Source organism: Pristiophorus japonicus, chromosome 19, assembly GCF_044704955.1.
Source record: "Pristiophorus japonicus isolate sPriJap1 chromosome 19, sPriJap1.hap1, whole genome shotgun sequence".
Taxonomy (NCBI): domain Eukaryota; kingdom Metazoa; phylum Chordata; class Chondrichthyes; family Pristiophoridae; genus Pristiophorus; species Pristiophorus japonicus.
The window spans coordinates 63,891,253-63,912,070 of record NC_091995.1 but is presented as its reverse complement, the minus strand read 5'-3'; the positions used below and the strand labels follow the sequence as shown (position 1 = coordinate 63,912,070).

The window sequence follows — 20,818 nt, the reverse complement described above, 5'->3', positions numbered from 1 at the left end:
GTACATGTTGATTGTGCACAGAGGCGAATAGATCTTTGAGAACTGGAGGTAAATTCTCACCTTAATGTGTTACAGAGAGGAAGAGGAGGATAAGTTGTTGGAGGCAATGATTAAAAACAAAGGTGAGATATCATTTGCATTTATTATAATTGGGATGCGGTTTCTTTAAACAGATTGTTCCAGTGTTTTTTTAAATTCTGGCCCATTTTTGCCCCTTTTCCCCATTGAGAAGGGCAGCAGGATAGTTGGTCTGAATTACTGCTCTGCAGCTGGGAGGAGCCTCAGTGAGGGGGTGGCCTTACTGTGATTCACAAATTCCTTACTTTATAGTGATGTCCACATCCAGGGTCCTCCGTAGATCATCTTGTCATTGACTCATTGTATTTTCCCCTCCCCTCTGGGACTCATGGAGGGCGGCATGAAGAGGTTGGGGAAGTATTACCATGGAGGCAGGGACCTGAAGTACCTCTCCGAGAGTGTACGTGTGATCAGCTGGACCCACCTGTAGGTCCCTGTTCCGGTAGCAGCACTGTCAGCAGAGATGGACACACACTGTTAGATCTCTTAATTTTCAATGGGATGTGATCTCCGGTGATAGTTTAACATAACTTTATTCTGGCAGCTGCAACAAACTGCTGGCTTTATGCCAGGTCCTTTGTCCTTCTGAAACACATGGCAAAAAATGGCTGTATTTATTCTGGATCAATTTACAATCGTGACCTCGCTCCCTTTGACTTTATTGGCTCAATTGATATGTTGTTAGCCCATAATTGGCTTGCTGCCAAAAGTCCTGAAATGTCAAGCGTGAGTTATAGCTTAATGCAATGTGCTAATTCTTACGTAGGCAGGGGTCTGTTTTCTCAACTTTGCAGCCTGTTTGAATTCTCTATCAAATCCCCCTTTTGATTCTTTCACAAAATGAATCATAAAACATTATGTATCACTGGTTAAACATTCTACAACATAATTTCAAACATGTTAATAGAGTTTCCTTCTAAAATTTGTTGATGTGTTTCGCCACATGTCCGGACTAGTATCTTCCACACAAATTTACATCAACCCGAATTCCATCGTGGCCACAATGGAAGTCTGGTTTTAGTAGGTTAATTAACCTCATTCCAATTTAATCCAAATCAATATCTTAATTCAACCAGTAAACAACCTTCCCTTAAGCATAACATACCCCTGTGCCACGTACAGGCGGTCTGCTGGGACCTGCAAGGTGTCTCACCTGCGGGACAACAGCTGCAGCCGCCTGGTTGCAACAACATTTAATCAACATAAACAAACAATATAAAAGTAAAATAATTACAAATTAAAATAAAAGTAAAATAATTACAACCTTCCACCAATGAAGTTCCTATTGAACCGAACCATTCAGTGGCTCCGCTCCACAAAGTGAATGATGGGGGTTGCTTAAGTTTTTCTACCTCCTTTTGGATATGTTCCGCTAAGTGGGTAATTTCTTCGGAGCTATCTGGGATATATGTGCAACACTCAGTTCCGAGTAGGATGCAACTACCTTCCTTTTCAGCCAGGATGTAGTCAAGGGCCAGTCTATTCTGTAGGGCTACTGTGCGGATTGCTATCATTTCTGCATTGATTTTAACTAGGGCCTCTGAGGTATCATTGGCTACCCGTTCCACAACGGATGCCATGTTAATGGATTCCCTTGCCAGTCTGGCGGTCCCATACCTGGGGATCAGAATGGCAAAGAACCTCTCTGTTTCTGTGATAGCTCTATTAGGATGGTTTAGATGTTCCGACAGTGACTTTATATGATACATATATGGCACAATGTAGGCTAAATAGCAGGATCCCGTCCAATTCTGGGGCAATCAAGGGTAGACCTTGTGGCCACACACACAATAGGTGCCATTATAGGCAATGAATGTTAGCTGTTTGTCACCCTTTCCATCTGTTTTATTCAGAATCCCCGTTACGTTAAGAATTCCCACATCAACCCAGTTTGGACGGTTCCGTGGCTTGATTATATTATAATTCCGGGAGCAGTTACTATGCCCCATATTTTGGCGCCTCATGTTTCTAATCAGACAGACTGATTCCCCCGGTCTTCCTACCCCCGTTGTATTAGTGATAACAAAAAATGGGGGCCGTTTGGAATTATTGTTGCATGGTTGGTATCCCCCTTCAAAGGTAGTCAGATTGTAACCTGCTGACTTTCATTTATGGGCCCAGTTTTCTGTATCCTGAAACGCATTGCCTGTTTTGTTTTGGTTAATTATCCACTTAGCCATTTCTGAGATATTCAAGGAATTGGCCTCAAGGGAATCCCTCCCTTTGAGTGAATACTCAACAACTTGAGCGCACACACCCAACAACTAGAAATGTTACTTTGTTTGGCATAAATGTATGAAATGTATGAAAAAGTATTTACATGCAATTCCCTGGGTACTCTACTATTTCCCTTTGGTGCAGAGGGTCGTCTAGTAAGAAGTAGGCAAATGCCTAGAATAACTGCAGTCAGTAGTACAGTAAATTTATACATTTTGGCAAAAAATAATTGTCCTTATCAGATTTCAACTTCAGTTACGGGTGCTCGTTTAACGTGTGAGGCGTGGATCCAGGCTTTCTTTCCTTGGACTTTAACAGTAGCCTGGGTGGTCAATAACACTTGGTAAGGTCCCTCCCACTTGACACCCAAAAGTTATTTTTGTAACTTTTTCACATAAACCCAGACTCCCGGGATTATGTCGTGTCCTCCTTCGGGTGGATTACCCCAAGCTGCTGATACCTGTCGGGAAACAGAACTAATAGCATTGGTTAGGTCCTGATAGTATGATAACGGAGTGTCACTCATTAAGTGAACATCAGCTTTCCGTAAATCAATAGTTCCTGGCAGCGACATGGGTCTTCCTGTTATAATTTCAAACGGGCTTAGACCTGTAGTTCTGTTTGGGGTTGCCCTAATGCTACATAGTACTGTTGGTAGTGCCTGGGGCCATGGTGTTCCTTCTTGGTGATGGCTTCTTTAGAGGCACGTTTCCCCTTTAAGATATCATTCAATGGCTGAGCAAGCTGTGTGAAGGAGTCAATCCAATTTCTGTTAAAGTTACACAATCCCAAAAAGGACCTTCGTTCCTGAATAGTGGTGGGTTTTTTAGCAGCCCGAATGGCTGCAGTTCTATCTTGGGTAAGTTCTCTCTTTCCTTGTGAAATTTTTTGTCCCAGGTATACAACCTCTTCTTGGGATATTTGTGCTTTGTCGATGCTGGCTTTATGTCCTTTCAGCCAAAGGTGGTCCAGCAGAGCTCGTAGATCTTGTTCATGCTGTTCTTCCGTGTTTGAAGCTAGCAAGATATTGTCTACATATTGGATGACGGGAGGTAATTTTCGCAAATGGCTTTGTAAAGCCATGTGGAATACCGTAGGGCTGTTGTGGAAACCCTGCGGTAACCGGGTCCAAGTATACTGTTGTCCTTGGACCGTGAAAGCAAACCACTGTCGAACCTCCGGTGCCAGTGGCACCGACCAAAATCCGTTGGCCATATCTATAACCGAGAAATATTTATGTTCCGGTTTGAGGGCATTAAAAATGGTGGAGGAATCTGCAACCAAAGGAGCTTTTTGATCAATACACTGGTTAGCTTTCCTATAATTGACAGTCAAATGGCAAGTTTCATTAGATTTCTGTCCCGGCCACACGGGGCTATGCATTTTAATAAGCACCCCTTGTTTCTCCAATTGCTGAATAACCGGTAAGATTCCCGTGATGGCAGTTGGACTGATGGGATACTGTTTAGTGCATGGAGGCTTGGTCCCGGTAAATGACGCAGGCTCCATCTGGAGTAGGCCACAATCGTTCTTATCTTTAGCCCATATCGGGTGTTCCTTCAATTCTTCTTTCTTCAAAGTTCTAATTGACCATGTCACCCGACCATCCTCAAAATAAAACGATGAATCTACTTGGATTAGAACGTCCATTCCCAAAAGAGGTTGATCTACTGGGCCTATCCAGACCGGCGTGGTTAGTTCATGTGGACCCAGCTCTATAAGTACCGGTGTTGTCCTTTTAATTTCCATTTTATGGCCCCCAACTCCATAGGCTGTACGTGCCCTACCATCCAACGGCAAAAAGTCTCCATATTGTAGGGGTAAGCATGATAATTCTGCCCCTGTGTCTAAAAGACAGTCCACATCCTTATTGCCCACCCTCACAGTTATATATAGCCCATCTCCCCTCTGTTGTAATCGTGCGAGGAGGGGGGCCAGGCGGGCTCTAATCATTTTTTGCTATCCCAAGTAACTCTTTCTGTTGTTGTATTGTCAGTCGCTTAAATGCTTCTATGAGGTCGTTATTTTGTGACAAGCCTGGTTTGTTGGCTGAATTGTATCCCTGGATGCGTCCTCTTCCCCGGCCGTGATCGTGCTGTTTCGCCCTGCACGTCTTGGCCCAGTGACCTCCTTTCCCACAATAATGACATTTTCCCGGTAATTTTCCGAATGACTGTTTATCGGAATCCTGGGATTTCCATCCCATAGCCTGCACAGCTCGGACTTTAGCTCCCATATCCCTGTCTAATTGGTTACATCGCTCCACTAACGCTGCAAAGGTAGTTCCTCTACCTTCCCAGTCCGGTAACACTACCTGAAGCATTTTGGACAGTTCTGGCTTTCGAGCTGCCACGAAAGCTGCTTTCATGGGTCCAAACACTTGTTCATCCATTTCCTCATCCGTATTATTCATACCCGAATGTTCTAGCCACGTGCATCTAAACCGCTCGTCATACTCCAGGACCTCCTCTGTTCCTTTCTGTTGGCAGGCTGCAATTTTTCCCCAGTCTGTCTTAGCTGGACTGAAGGCTTGCAGTCAGTGTCTAATTGCATCCCACCCTGCGTCTAATTCTTGCTCATCCTGCCCCAAAGCTTCTTCTACCTTGTCGTATAATTTTCTTCCTTGTGTTTTTGGCACCATTATGTTCAAAATTTGCACTCCGTCCCAGGGATGAAGTTGATATATATTTCTTAAGCGGTCCAATTGGTCCCACGTTTTCACTCCCCCTTTCTTTGGATTGGGCAACTCCTTGGACCATTTATCAATTTTCTCTGGGTCTGCCGGATCATGAAATAAATATTCTGCATACACCCTTTTCTTCGTTTTTTTGGTTCCACTCTCATCCACAGTCTCTTCTGATTTGCCTGCAACTCGTCTTTTTTTTAAACGGGGCAAAACGCACCCCTAATTCTTCATCCTCCGACCCTGTATCGTCGGAGGACTGAGAATCAGTATCTATTCCTTGGTCGTGTCTTCGGGTTTGCGCTTTTAATTTATCCAAACATGGATACCCTGGGAATTGACCGATACATTTTCCTTTTCCTATTACTGTCTCTTGACCTAATGATTTTTTCCATTCTTTAATTTCACCTTTAAGATCTTTAACTTCCGCTTCCAGCTTTTCAAGTTCAAGCTTATTCTGTCCCATTTGTTCACAAACCGATTGCAATTGGTTCTTTGTACTGGTTGGGTCCCTATCATGTTGGGAACGCGTTATAATTTCATTCCGCTTTCGGATCTGTCCCATAACGACTAGGGACCATCTGGTTCGTTCTTTATTTTTCATACGGGTCGTTTTTCCCCAGACTCTCTTGATCTCGTCCAAGGACCATTGTCCTTTGGAGGTTCCATACTTTTGTTCAATCTTGATACAGGTTTTAGATAAGCTGAATTGTTGCTCTATGTATTCTTTCAACTGTTCGAGGATTTCGTCTATCAAAACCTCAGGTGGTGCCCGCCCGCCTTCAACAGTTGTAGGCAATTCTTTGCTCTTATCTTCTGATGCCATAGTACTGATTTCTTTACTGGGGTCTCGAGTCGTAGGCTTTCCAGCCGAACAGTGGGTCGGTGATGAATTAACTAACACACCGCCGAAGTTTAGACGTCTATGGGACCTCGAGCCGATTACCAACAGGAGGGTTCGCAAACCGGAGGCTTTCGGAATCAAGTAGAAGGGGAGGTGAATTTAGACGATTGACCGAGAACTTTTATAAAGAGGAGTCCTTATGTCCTTAAGAGGAGTGTGTAGGTCCGATATCCAAAATTCAGTTTCTTCCCTCAGCGATCCTGTTCGTGATGCCAAAATTGTTAGATCTCTTAATTTTCAATGAGATGCGAACTCCGGTGATAGTTTAACATAACTTTATTCTGGCAGCTACAACAAACTTGCTGCTTTATGCCAGGTCCTTTGTCCTTCTGAAACACATGGTAAAAAATGGCTGTACTTATCCTGGATCAATTTACAATCGTGACCTCGCCCCCTTTGACCTTACTGGCTCAATTGTTAGCCCATAATTGGCTCACTGCCAAAAGTCCTGAAATGTCAAGCGTGAGTTATAGCTCAATGCAATGTACTAATTCTCACGTAGGCAGGGGTCTGTGTTTTCTCAACTTTGCAGCCTGTTTGTATTCTCTATCACACACCTGGTACCCACCACTGTAACCCCTCCCGATCTCTGCAGCTACATTCCCTACAATGTAACTTCAACATCTGACAACTTTGCCCTTGAAATCAAATCCAAAACATTTCTGTTAAAGGGGATTTGGAGTTTTATGGTGAATCTGTGCAGCACATCACTGAGACCTCAGCCGGAGCAATTCTGGGCTCCCTGTTTTGGGAGGAGATTCAAGTCATGGAAAGGACACAGCAAAAATTCACCAAAATCATGTCAGTGTTGAGTGGTTATAGTTGTGAGAAACTGGGGTGCTTTTTCTTCTGGAATAAAGGTGGTTAAATAAGATCGAATTGAGGTTTTCAAAATCATAGAATCATAGAAATTTACAGCACGGAAGGAGGCCATTTCGGCCCGTGTTATCGAGGAGGAGGAGTGTGAAATATTAGATGAAATAAACAATGAAAGGTAGTATTAAGGGCTTTAGCACCTTTGAAAATGGATGAGTAACCAGGCCCAATGAAATGTATCCCAGGCTGTTAAGTGAAGCAAAAGAGGAAATAGCAGAGGCTCTGACCATCATTTTCCAATCCTCTCTGGCTTCACGTGTGGTGCCAGAGGACTGGAGAACTGCTGATGTGGTACCTTTGTTTAAAAAGGGAGAAAGATATAGACCGAATAATTACAGGCCAGTCAGCCTGACCTCGGGTGGGAAAATTATTGGAAAAAATCCTGAAGGACAGGATAAATTTCCATTTAGAAAGACACAGATTAATCAAGGGTAGTCAGCACGGATTTGTTAAGGGAAGGTCGTATCTGACTAACTTGATTGAATTTTTCGAGGAGGTAACCAGGAGAGTCGATGAGAGCAAAGCGTATGATGTATATATGGATTTTAGCAAGGCTTTTGATAAGGTCCCACATGGCAGACTGGTCACAAAAGTAAAACCCATGGGATCCAAGGCAAAGTGGCAAGTTGGATCCAAAATTGGCTCAGAGACAGGAAGCAAAGGGTAATGGTTGATGTGTGTTTTTGTGACTGGAAGGATGTTTCCAGTGGGGTTCCGCAGGGCTCAGTGCTGGGTCCCTTGCTTTTTGTGATATACATCAATGATCTAGACCTGAATATAGGGGGCATGATTAAGAGGTTTGCAGATGATATTAAAATCATCTGTGTGATTCATAATGAAGAAGAAAGCTGAAGACAGCAGGAAGATATCAATGTACTGATCAGGTGGGCAGAACAGTGGCAAATGGAATTCAATCCGGAGAAGTGTGAGGTAATACATTTGGGGAGGGCTAACAAGGCAAGGGAATAAATATTAAATGGTAGGACACTGAGAAGTGTAGAGCAACAAAGCGACCTTGGAGTGCATGTCCACAGATTCCTGAAGATAGCAGGCCAGGTGGATAAGGTGATTAAGAAGGCATACGGAATGCTTGCCTTTATTGGCCGAGGCATAGAATATACGAGCAGTGGGGGTTATGCTTGAACTGTGGGTTAGACCACAGCTGGAGTACTGCATGCAGTTCTGGCCACCGCATTACAGGAAGGATGTGATTGCACTCGAGAGGGTGCAGCGGAGATTTACGAGGATGTTGCCGGGAGTGGAGAATCTTAGCTATGAGGACAGATTGGATAGGCTGGGTTTGTTTTCCTTGGAACAGCGAAGGCTGAGGGGAGACCTCATTGAGGTGCATAAAATTATGAGGGGCCTGGATATCGTGGATAGGATGGGCAAATTTCCCTTGGCAGAGGGGTCAACAATAATCCCTTACATCTTCCCCGAGCTGGGGACACTATCCCACAACTTCCACTTTATTCCAAGTCGTTTCTGGTTTTGGATATCCGGACCTCGATGAGCTAGCTGTAACAACTCCTCCCTGCACTACACAGGCACGAGCCATCTATTCGCCTTGAATAACATTCCCTGTTTCACTGTTATGTCTGCAGCTCTGAAAGGTCCCTTCACAGGCTTCCCTCCGACCTTATCCCTAATCACCATTTTAAGATCTGCATCTTGCAGCTGAGCTCGTTTTAAATCGGGTGGCAATTGTATCTCCTTGGGTCCCTCTTTTCCCTTTGCAGCTATGATCTGTCCATATCGGTACGGGTCCCAAGGTATCCCTTCCCCTGTCCCCGCTTTGGCCAGTCAATCAGCCTTCTGACTCCCTTCCCATTTGGGCTGTCTGGGAATGCGCTTTAACCTTTTGTTAAAGGTTACTACCCGTGATGTCTAGAATGACTTTTAACAGAGGGGCCATCACCAATGGCTTACCGTCTGATGACTTGAACCCTTGCCTAGCCCATATCGCTAAATACTGTGCAGGAGTTGCAAGTGAACCTAAAGTCCCAGCATATATAGGGGGTTGGGAATTCCCTTGGGTGTGTGACCACATACGTTACGGCTGGGGAGCTTTATGGCCGCCTCTATCCCTGCCTCTGGATCGTAAATCCCGCAACCTGTCTTTCTTTCTCCGTTTGTCACTGAACTAGACCCGTCCACGTAAATGTCTCTACCTGTCGGGTGTTCCACACTCCTTTCACGTGAGCCGCCCCCGGATAAACCAGATTGGGGGCTAGCTTGGGTTCCCCGAGCCTCTCCACCTTTAGCTGATAAAGCAACAATGTCCAACGAGCAATCCTGTTACTGCTCACTGTCCCATCCTTCATTCTACCGTCCAGTAACATTGTGTCGGGTCAATAGGGTCACTGTAGGTAACCCTGTGAACAACCGAAAATGTTTGACTGCGCAAAAAGTTGCTAGCAGATGCCACTCACAATTAGAAAAGCTCTTTTCCACCTCTGTGAGAACCCGGGTGGTGTAGTCAACCTGATGTGTCGCTCCTGGAATAACACCGCACTTAAACTGTCCCCGCTAGCCACTACCTCCAAGCAAAAGTCCTGGTCCCCATTTATTGCTCCCAATGCTGGTGCCGTCCTCTTTTAACCGAATGAAAGTTTCCTGACAATTCTCATTCCATTCCCATTGTACTCCCTTCCTAAGAAGCCTTAGCAAAGGAGCTGCCGTGGCTGCATATCCTTCGATAAACTCCCTGTAGTAACCTGTTATATCCAGGAAAGACCTTACCCTTGAAACGTCCTTTGGAACGGGTAGTTCCTGGACTCCTTTCTTTTAACTCCATTTCTTTTGGCTCTCCTGTGCTAATGGTCAAAGCTAGAAACTGCAGCTCCCCTTGTCCAACTTGGGCTTTCTTCCGATTTCCTTTGAAACCTGCTTCTTTTAACAAACCCAATTAATGGCCCGTGATCCTCCGCACTTTCGGAGAATAATAACAGATTGTCCACATGTTGGGTCAGGCTGACTAAAGCCTTTTAGTGCCTCGGCCATGCTTTGGTGGAAAATTGAGGGACGGTTGTGAAACCCTTGTGGAAGACACGTCCACGTGTACTGCTGTCTTTTAAAGGTAAAGGCGAATTTATGCTGGTCCTCCCGTCTCTGGGATGCAGCAAAACCGGGTTGAAATATCCAGCATGGTAAAAGTTGTTGCGGCTGCGGGATACTCGATCAGATCTGCCGCTGCTGCTACTGTGGGTGCACAGGCTGGAATATTTTTATTCAGGACTCGGTAATCTACCATGGCCCTCCGAGTTATCGGGCTTCTTTACCGGCCACAGGGGTGAATTCACATGGGTAGTTATCGTTCTTAATATATCTTGCTCCACCAGGGAATTTATAACCATTTTCAAATCTCTTTCTGCTTCCCGGGAAAATGATACTGTTTCTGGGGCCGTGACATCTACCTTCACCTCTACCCCGGTCACCCGCCCCTGCAATCATGTTTGTGCATGGCAAACGCGTCTATATTCTCCCGTACGTGCCCTTGATACCTGCCGGGACTCTATCGACTAATCGTTTCAGGTCATAGCTCCCTTTCGGCTTCATCGTGCAGGTGCTGCCTTTATCTTTACTGTCCCTGGCAACCACTACAATCTCGCCTGTCCAACCTGCATCTACTGCCCCTCATAGACAGTTGTTTTTCATATCCACTATGGCGTGGTGTGCCAACATGTAGTCGGCCCCGAGAACTCCCGAACCGGGCTGTTCCCACTTCATCAAAATGCACTCCCACTTAGTTGCGTTGGGTCCTAATTCTAAAGTTAAAGTTGTCGACACCGCCTCAGTCTGCTCATTACCCGTAAAGCCTGCCAGTGTAAATGGGACCCCGCCCGACCATGGGGAAGTAGTCGGATTCGGTGAGTGGACCACCGTACTAGAGGCTCCTGTATCTAGCAAATAACTTCCCCTCACGGTCTCCACTTTAACATCTACGCATGGTCTGCCCCATTCATCGTAGATGAGCAGACACAGGTACTCTGGTTGGGCTCAGTGTCACAGTGGGGGTACAGACACACTGGGTCCTCTGTCACCCACAGCAACGTCCAGTTTTCCTTCATCCTTGCCCATAACCTGCCGTAATGCAGCCTCTAGGATCATCACTGGGTCGTCTTCTACCTTCCCTTGGTTCGTCTCGACCTTGGGACCCTCGTCCCCTGATTTTCCCCCTTTCAGGAGCTTACACTCCCTACTCCAGTGCCCCAACTTCCCACAAAACACGCTTAGGATCTACCCGCATTACTTCCCTCCTGTCTCCATTCCCCCTCACTCCGTGCACCTTCCCCCTCACTCCGTGCACCTTCCCCCTCACTCCGTGCACCTTCCCCCTCACTCCGTGCACCCTCCCCCTGTGTTTCTCCCCTTCCCCTTGTCCTGACTTGAAAGCTAGAGTCAGCTTTCTCAACACACCCAACTACGTATTGTGGAGACCCGCTGGGTCAAACCATGACTTGGACCTTGTCCAGATTCGCAGCAAACTGTTGGACACTGGTTCTCAGCCAATGATTTCTGGGAGCCCCTGGTAAGTCTGCATGTACTAGATTCCCTCCAGTGGCCCTCAAGTAAATTGGCCATAGCCTATCTGCAAAGGTATCTGGCCACTTGCCTACTTGCTGTTTAGTCTCCTCTACCTGCCAGAGCGGGACTACCTTGGCTGTGCCCTAAAGCTATCAAAATGTCCTCTTTGAAGCCCTGCATGGTTCCTTCCCCTAACTTAGTGGCTGCCGACAAACTTATCTAGCTTCCCATCCACGAACAGCGGTATCAACTTCCTCATCTCGTTGCAGTTATTAATGCCCCCTATCTGCTCCAGGTTGACAAAATGAACGGAGGCGTCCAGTCCCTGCTTCAGTTTAAACCCCCCCCACCCGTCAGCATTTCCTGCAGCTGAAGTAGCGTAAACGGGAGCACATAATCACCGGATCACCGCCTTATGCAGGTGGACCAAACTTCTGCTGTCGCAGGGAATACATCGGTCTCGGGGGCGGGGGTGGTGGTCCTGGTGCCTTGGGAGCTGGCCGATGCTCGCTATACTGGGGCCCATCGTCTGATTCCTTCCCCTCTAGATCCCAGTCTTCCCCAACTGCTCCAGGCGCCATGAGACAAACCATCCCTTTGGCCCCGTTTAGCTCTGAGGTTAACTGACGGATCCTTTCCCTACAAAGCCTGTGATCTGCCCCCTCGTGACCCTGTTTCTGAGCTACTTTGTACGCTATTTTTATATTCCTTAATCGGTCCTGCGCTTCTTTGCCTCTTTCTAGATTTCTTTCTCTTTGTTCGCAGCAAGTCTGCCGCTGCCTCATGCACTTGGTCACCTGACACTGCAAGTATTCTCGATTGTTCCGTGCCATTTCCTCCACTTTTTGCTCCTGCCTTTCCTCACTTAAATCTTTTGGCAGTCACTCTACTCCGGCATCCTTATCACTGATGTTGCTTTCCAGTTCACGGTCTTTGTCATCCAGCTGTCTCACCTTTCCCCTGAGAAGCTGTGTTTGCTTCTGTCGGCACATTAGGCGCATCGCCTTCTCTCTCCACCTTTTATGGTTACTACTAACCGTCCACTCTGTCGCTTTTTCCTGTGGGTGCTCAGTGTAACATTTCTCGTGTCCATGGCTCACTAACTTATTACAGATTATTATTTATTCCATGAATGCTCCTTTTCATAGTCATAGAAAAGCTTTAAAACATTCCAATGTCCAGCATCAATGTCCTTCATTGATTCAAAACTGTAGTTGGCTGTCGCCTCTTCCTGTGCTTCAAGATTTAGTCTCCAGACCCTGGCATCTTCCTGTGCCCTGAGCCAAATATCTTTGCAACCTTACATTATTGAAACATATAAGATTCGGGGGGCATAGTTTCAGAATAAGGGGTCGTCCATTTAAAATAGAAATGAAGAGGAATTTCTTCTCTGAGGGTCCTAAATCTTAGGAATGCTCTGCCCCAGAGAGCTGTGGAGGCTGGGTCATTGAATATATTTAAGATGAAGATAGACAGATTTTTGAATGATTAGGGCGTCAAGGGGAGCAGGCAGGGAAGTGGAGTTGAGGCCAGAATCTGATCCGCCATGATCTTATTGAATGGCGGAGCACGCTCGAGGGACCAAATGGCTGATTCCTGCTCCTACTTCTTATGTTCACTGATGTCTTTTCGGGAACGAAATCTGCCATCCAGACCCACAGCACTGTGGTTGACTGTAAAAGGTCTCTGAAGTGTCCTCACAAGCCACTCAATTCAAGGGGCAATTAAGGATGGGCAATAAATGTTGGCCTTACCAGCGATGCCCACATCCCGAGGTTGAATAGAAATCACTCGGAGAATGAAAGGGCAAGTTGGAAAGAATGTTTTAACACTGGGGTTTATTGGAACAGGGAATGTTTTACCACAAGGCAGTGACTGGACATCATTTAAAAGGGAATTGGATAAGGATACACAAAGGAAGATTATAAAGGAAAGGGCAGGGAAATGGGATTGTCTTCCATACATGACTCACGCGTCTGTCTCGTAATGTTTTACCGGTGATTTTAATACTGGGAGTGTGCTTGCAGAAATGTGACAGATTGCTCCGGAGGCAGACATTGTGTACTGGTCCGTGCTCTGCCTCTCCTCAGTGAGGCCATATGTACCAGGCGCCCATCACCCCTTGCTCGCTGACCTACATTGGCCCTCGGTTGAGCTCTGTGCTCCTCCAATTCCAGCCTTTTGTGCATCCCAGATTTTCATCGCTCCACCATTGGCAGCCATGCCTTCAGCTGCCCAGGCCCTAAGCCAGGGGTAGGCAATTATTTGGGCTGGAGGACCACTTACCAAGTTTTGGTGAGCTGTTGAGATCTGTACACCAATCTTCCCGTGAAGCTGCATGCGCCATTACAGTGCACACCAATTGCCTCACAAGCAGAGGGTGTTAAGTTAGTGAATGTTAACTCATTTACTAATTATCAATAAATATAAATAGTGTTAACTAAATAAATGAAAACATTTAAATCCTAATTAGTAAACACAAATCAGTTTTACATTAATTAGTTAGGTGGTAGTTAATAACTGGTTAACCAGTATCTTCCATCAGTCACCCATCACTGGGGGTTGGGCCTGGGCTGATTTGGGGTTGCGGGGAAATGGGGCTGGTCTGAGAGGGACTGGGGGTGTGTGGAGGGGAGGGCAGGTCTGGTCTGGGGGGGAGGGGTGAGGGGAACAGGGGTTGGGGGTGGGGGTGAGGGAACGGAGGGGAGTGGGGGTGAGGGGAACGGGGGGGAGTGGGGGTGAGGGGAACGGGGGGGAGTGTGGGTGAGGGGAACGGGGGGGGAGTGGGGGTGAGGGGAACGGGGGGGGAGTGGGGGTGAGGGGAACGGGTGGGAGTGGGGGTGGGGGTGAGGGGAACGGGTGGGAGTGGGGGTGGGGGTGAGGGGAACGGGGGAGAGTGGGGGTGGGGTGAGGGGAACGGGGGGGGGGGGGTGAGGGGAACGGGGGGGAGTGGAAGTGAGGGGAACGGGGGGGAGTGGGGGAGTGGGGGCGAGGGGAACGGGGGGGAGTGGGGGTGAGGGGAATGGGAGGGGAGTGGGGGCGAGGGGAATGGGGGTGGTGAGGGGAACGGGGGCGGTGAGGGGAACGGGAGCAGTGGGGGTGAGGGGAACAGGGGGCAGTGGGGGTGAGGGGTGAGGGGAACGGGGACAGTGGGGATGAGGGGAATGGGGGGGCAGTGGGGGTGAGGGGAACTGAGGGGAACGGGGGAACGGGGGGGAGTGGGGGCGGGGGGGAGTGGGGGCGAGGGGAACGGGAGGGGAGTGGGGGCGAGGGGAACGGGGCGGTGAGGGGAACGGGGGCAGTGGGGGTGAGGGGAACGGGGGGCAGTGGGGGTGAGGGGAACGGGGACAGTGGGGATGAGGGGAACGGGGGACAGTGGGGATGAGGGGAACGGGGGGCAGTGGGGGTGAGGGGAACAGGGGGCAATGGGGGTGAGGGGAACGGAGGTGGGGAAGGGGGACAGGGCTGGTCTGTGGGGGTGGGAAATGGAGCTGGCCTGGAGATTGGGGGCAGGGGAAGAGTTTGGGGGGGGCGTGGTGGGTGGGCCAGGGTTAGGAAAGGGCTAGTCTGGGGGAATGGACGGGCCTGGTCTGGGGAGGGGGGCGGGGTGGTGGTACGGGTCTGGTCTGGGGGACGTGGTGGGGGTGGATTGGCCTGTGCCCTCCCCACGGTTACACTCACCGCTCCCCACCGGTTATGGGGCCATGCTGCCATCAGTAAAAGGTCCTCACCCAGGGGGCCGTGGGCCAATTGGCGACTCCCTTCTGTCCACCTCAGCCTCCGTACTCCGTATCTTCGCCCATTGCTGGACTCCCTTGCTGGCTCGGAGACAATGGCCAGCCTCCTGACATCACGTGGGGCGGGGTCACACTCGGGTCAGGTGCACTGGACGTTCTGCCTCAAAGCCAGCCCTGGGTGGGCCGGACTGAATACATTGGTGGGCCAGGTACAGCCCACCACTGCCCTAATCTCTGAAATTCCCTCCCTAAACCTCTCTGCCTCTCCTCCTTTAAAATGCTCTTCAAATCCTATCTTTGACCAAGCTTTGGGTCACGTCCTAATATTTACTTACGTGGCTCGGTGTCAAATTTTGTTTGATAATCACTTCTTTGAAACACCTTGGGCATTTTACTACTTTAAAGGTGCTATATAAATGCAAGTTGGTGGTATCAGCGCTCTACCCCTCCAGCAGGTTACAGGTCTGCATGTGGGCCCCCTGCCTCTGTGTGTGGGCCCAGGCCCTGCCATGTCAATACATTTGCATACTTCAGAAAGATGATCAATTCATCGTTTTATTTTAAATAGATTTCCATAAAGATCCCAACAGCGAAATAAAGAAAAAGACAAAATTCAAACCGAGCAAGATGCTTAAGTTTCTTGGCAACAAGCCAGAGGGAAAGTCGAAAAATGCCAAGGGGAAGAATTTGTGATTGTTGGCGGTGCGGCGATGAATGGCACGCTGCCAGTGCCACACCAGCGGGGCGAAGTTGGCACAGACGGGCACACAGCATGTGTTGGGACTCATCGTCTGCTGATTGCTTCATGGGAAGAGGATCCGAATCTGATACTGACGTTGGGGAGCTCCAACATGGTGCTGGCTGAGGTTACTCACTATATATCCTTATTGTATGTGCAATAGAAGCCACTCCAGTCCTGTATTATTTGTGCTTAGCGTGGTTTAACGTTACCGGTGAACTCTCTCCTTTCTCGGGCGAAAGTTGGAACTTCCCCTCGGGGCGGTGCTGTGCAGGGTTGAGTTCTCGTGTCGGACTAACTGCTTGTTCGCTGTTGGGTAGTTTCAGGACACGCCTGGCTCTCTCTTGCCAAGTGCCCTGGAGTTTGGTTTTTAGTGTGTGAAGATCTGCCGGTTTCCTGCCACACACATTCCTGACAACACACAACTGATTCACAATTTTCCACCTTTTTCTCTGTGTGCAGGCGCTGCTTATTTTGTGGCACCGTTTGTGCCGATTAATCTGTCACCTCAAGAAATTCTAAATCTTTATCAATTGAAAGTTTTCGAAGAGGCTAGCCACGTGTCCAAGAGCAGTCATCATCATCATAGGCGATCCCTCGAAGCGAGGATGACTTGCTTCCACACCAAAAAAAGGACGAGTTCACAGGTGTTTCAATGAAGGACCGAATATTCCGGATCCCAAACTACATCCTGAAGGGTGGAAGATGCCTGTGCGTGGGTTTTTTTAACGTGAGGTGGCCATTGCACACCAGCCACCACACGGGCTTGACAGAGCTAGGTCTTGGTCCAGTGGCAAGGGTTAAACAAGACGCATCTCTGCTCCTTTTATGGCCCCGACCTGCCACTGGTGTTCTCATGCAGGTTGGGGCCTCCACGCTGCTCCCGAGCCGCCGCACCTCCGCTCCAAGAAGCAGTAACTTAGCAGTGACGCACCAGCGTGGTGTGCCAGGCATCCCGACACTCCATAGCACTGTGGGGGAACAGTGCGCTAGGCACTGTGGGTGTGTGGGGGAACAGCCCCAGAATGTAAGCTAGACCCCCAGCAAAAGGGTGAGCTTAGAACCAATGTCAAGACCCATTTCAATGATTTCTCCCCCACACTGCCCCACTGCTGGAGCTGAATGCCATTTGTTGCCGTTTGATTTGGCCATCAGTGCTCTGTGCTCAGATAGCCTGTGTAGATCATCGTGTGATTTCTGCCCTTTGCTGATCGACCCCTCGACAAACCAAACTACACGGCCCAAGCCCAGTGTGCCCACCCGCTGTGTGTGAAACTGTTACTCTGACCCCGTCCCTTCCCCTGCCCGCACAATGATAAGCAACCGTTTATGATAAACAGAACTTAAAACATTGCTGTAACAGCAGGTCAGTCAGCTTCAGTGGGGAGCAGCCCTTCACAACTGAAATGATGAACAAGCACAGTGATAGAATCAGAAGGGGGGAGGGGAACAGCAGGAGGGCTGGAGCCTGAGATGTTCACCTGTCTCGCTTGACATGGATTGACGGCCCACTCAGTGTCTGGTTCACTTGTGGGTATTTGCAGCTTTTTGCTGTCTGGGATCACCGTGTCCCATGGACTCTGTCGTCGGGTCTTTGCTCAGACATGGTGCTGACCCTGTCCGGCACTGGGGATCAACATGTTCCGACATAGTGCTGACCCTGTCTGGCACTGGGGACCAACATGTTCCGACATGGTACTGACCCTGTCCGGCACTGGGGATCAACGTGTTCCGACATGGTACTGACCCTGTCCGGCACTGGGAACCAACATGTTCAGACATGGTGCTGACCCTATCCGGCACTGGGGATCAACGTGTTCAGACATAGTACTGACCCTGTCTGGCACTGGGGATCAACGTGTTCAGACATAGTGCTGACTCTGTCCGGCACTGGGGATCAACATGTTCCGACATAGTGCTGACCCTGTCCGGCACTGGGGATCAACATGTTCCGACATAGTGCTGACCCTGTCCAGCACTGAGGATCAATGTGTTCAGACATAGTGCTGACCCTGTCCGGCACTGGGGATCAACGTGTTCGAGTCCTGAGCAAATTGTTGACTGGAACACTTCCCTTTTAATTTCAGGTCACTAACTTTGCTTCTTACAAATAATCCAGATCCATTGTTGGAAATGAAACGGGGTATACAGAGAGTCTTTGTATATAGAAGCTACAGGGCTGTGCTCCTCAGTCCCATTCTTTGCCTATCAATTTCCCTCAGGCGCGTCTCTCTGCAGTGAAAATGCTACAAACCTCCAGTTTGTGAAACTTCACAACTGGAACATGGCAGAATAAGCTCGATTCTACTGCAATCTTCCAAATATTCTCATTTCTGCGTTGGCCTTTCAGAAGTGAGGCCTTCCACTCTGCACTGACTGATGGTGGAAGCAGTGAATTACCACTGGGATTCCTGCACTGCTGTGTAACACTAGGACAGACATCTGAAAACTGCAGCAGTTTTTGTACACACATGCGCTTGCGTACATAACGCAATGTACATGTATGCGTATACATGTCATGAGTGCGCCCATAACTTGTATACGCTCGTGCATATATGTTGCGGGTTGAGACACATCACGTGGGTGTACAACCAGAGACACTGGCAGATGCCCGTGTGCTTTCAGTCATGGTCTGTAATGAGGGTCACATATTCATGTTCCTGATAATATTGCACTTTAATTAGCCGCTAGAGTCCCAGCATGCACTGTGCTGTTCATTTACACAAGGTTCAAACTGAAATCGGATGGTCGCCATCTGTACTCAACCTGCCAGCATTCGCCGTGCCCCTTGACCACGATCAGCACCGTTAGTGTGCCATCATGTTGTGCGCTGGGCACTCACTCACAGCCCATGCCGGCCTTCCATTGGAGCTACTCCCAATTCAGCATGCCCAGGGCGCAGTAATTGTCTTCACACCATCAGTTAAGGGAGTAACTTTCAGTTTTGTCTTGTGAAAGGGCGTCTGCACATGAACACATCACACCACCAAGCAACACGATGTCAGTTTGGATTCTCACATCAGCCAGACTTTTTCAGGGACTTTTAGATTTGTGTTTTGAAATGTAACTCTTAGCTTCTGAAGATTGGATGAGAGAAACCCATGCTGTACTGTGGTCTGGATATGGGACTGAGCAAATGGTATATGCACTCTTACCCTGATTAACACAATTTGTCTGTTGAGATTTTGTAGGTTCTTAGCAGTCATTATATTTCTATCTAACATACAGGAACAGCTGCCAAAAAAGCCTTAATTCAATTTATTGTCAAATCTGTTGTTTAAAGCCGTTTTTGTACTTATTCTTCGGGAATAATGGTGCCATTTCTTCCTATTAGAATTTGTTATAGTATTGCTTTCATCGGTTGGATTGGGCGGTTTTGCAGTTTCAGGTCTTTTCTTTCGCTGTTGTTCTACCTTACCTATTTGTATATAATATTTATTGAAACACACAAGCACTGTTCTAAAGCTATATTATTCTGCTAACAAAATGGGTAAAATTGGAACCAATAAAATGGAAAGTTGTCCAAGTGTGCCTGATTTATGGACGGAAGTGGTGGTTGAGAATCCATCTGCATGTTACTCATTAGTTTTACGCCACATATCCTGGGAATGGTTGGTGCGCAGGAGGGAAACTTTCTCCTTTAAGAGTTATGTCACCTGCCATCTGGTGGCTGTTCTTGGAATGGCCCTATGTTCGCAATTGTTCTTAATCACTGCAGTCACTGTCAAAATTAAATCAAGTTTGTCGAGGAGGATCGAGGTTTGTTTAGTAAAAGTTTTCAGTGTCTACTGAGTTCAAAGAGTCCTGATCAAGCCCAGGGGCAGTGATGTTACACAGGTGATCAGCTGGAGCCTTCCTGGCTAGATGGACCAGCAGAGAGCATTTGCCACATCACACTGTCTGCCCTGTCATGGTAACTCGTCTGCTAATCAATCTATTTTGGAGTTAAGGTTAAGAAACCTTTCACAACAACAACTTGTATTTATATAGCACCTTTAATGTAGTAAAACATAGAAACCTACAGTGCAGAAGGAGGTCATTTCAGCCCATCGTGTCCGCGCCAGCCGACAAAGAGCCACACGGCCTTCAGTCAGCAGCCCTGAAGGTTACATATAAACCTATGAACAATGACATAAAGGTAAAGAGCACCCAGCCCAACCAGTCCGCCTCACACAACTGTGATACCCTTATACTGAAACATTCTACACCCCACCCCAACTGGAGCCATGTGATCTCCCGGGAGAGGCAAAAACCAGATTAAAAATCCAGATCAATTGGAAAAAAAATCTGGGAAAATTCCTCATTGACCCATCCAGGCGATTGAAACTAGTCCAGGAGATCACCCTGGCAGTATTCGATTCCCTGCAGTGCTTACCATCGTATCTGCGCCAGCCAACAAGAGGTCATCCAGTCTCATCTCACCAGCTCGAGGTCCGTAACCGTGCAGCACTTTAATTACACATTCACCACCCTTCCAGGCAGTGAGTTCCAGATCCCCACAACTCTCTGCGTGAAGAAACCCCCCCCCCCCCCCCTCAAATCTCCTCTGAACCTTCCACCAACCACCTTAAAACTATGCCCCCTTGTAATTGACCCACCAATGGAAATAAGCCCTTACTATCCACTATGTCCAGGCCCCTCAACATTTTGTACACAGCAATGAGGTCTCTCAACCTCCTCTGTTCCAATGCGAACAAACCCAGCCTATCCAATCTGTCCTCATAACTTAGATTCTCCATACCAGGCAGCATCCTAGTAAATCTCCACTGCACCCTCTCCAGTGCAATCACGTCTTTCCAATAATACGACGACCAGAACTGCACGTAGTACTCCAGCTGTTGCCTAACCCAAGTATTATACAATTTAAGCATAACCTCCCTGTTCTTGTATTCTATGCCTTGGCCAATAAAGGCAAGCATTCCGTATGCCTTCTAAACCACCTTATCCACCCGGCCTGCTACTTTCAGGGGTCTGTGGACAAGCACTCCAAGGTCCCTTTGTCCATCTACACTATTAAGTGGCTGTTTAATGTATATACCCTTTCTTTATTAGCCCTC

At 48.0% G+C, this 20,818-nt stretch overlaps 1 protein-coding gene across 4 annotated transcripts in view; it reads left to right on the top strand.

Moving 5' to 3' along the window:
* Window positions 1–19,287, top strand: part of micall1a (MICAL-like 1a) — a 96,661-nt gene extending 77,374 nt beyond the window's left edge. For all 4 annotated transcript variants that reach the window (XM_070861543.1, XM_070861542.1, XM_070861541.1 and 1 more), the window contains exons 15-16: window positions 76–122; window positions 15,591–19,287. In XM_070861543.1, coding sequence (XP_070717644.1) covers window positions 76–122; window positions 15,591–15,715 — 172 coding nt within the window. In that variant the 3' untranslated portion in view covers window positions 15,716–19,287. The remainder of the gene's footprint in view (window positions 1–75; window positions 123–15,590) is intronic.
* Window positions 19,288–20,818: the final 1,531 nt, after the last annotated feature.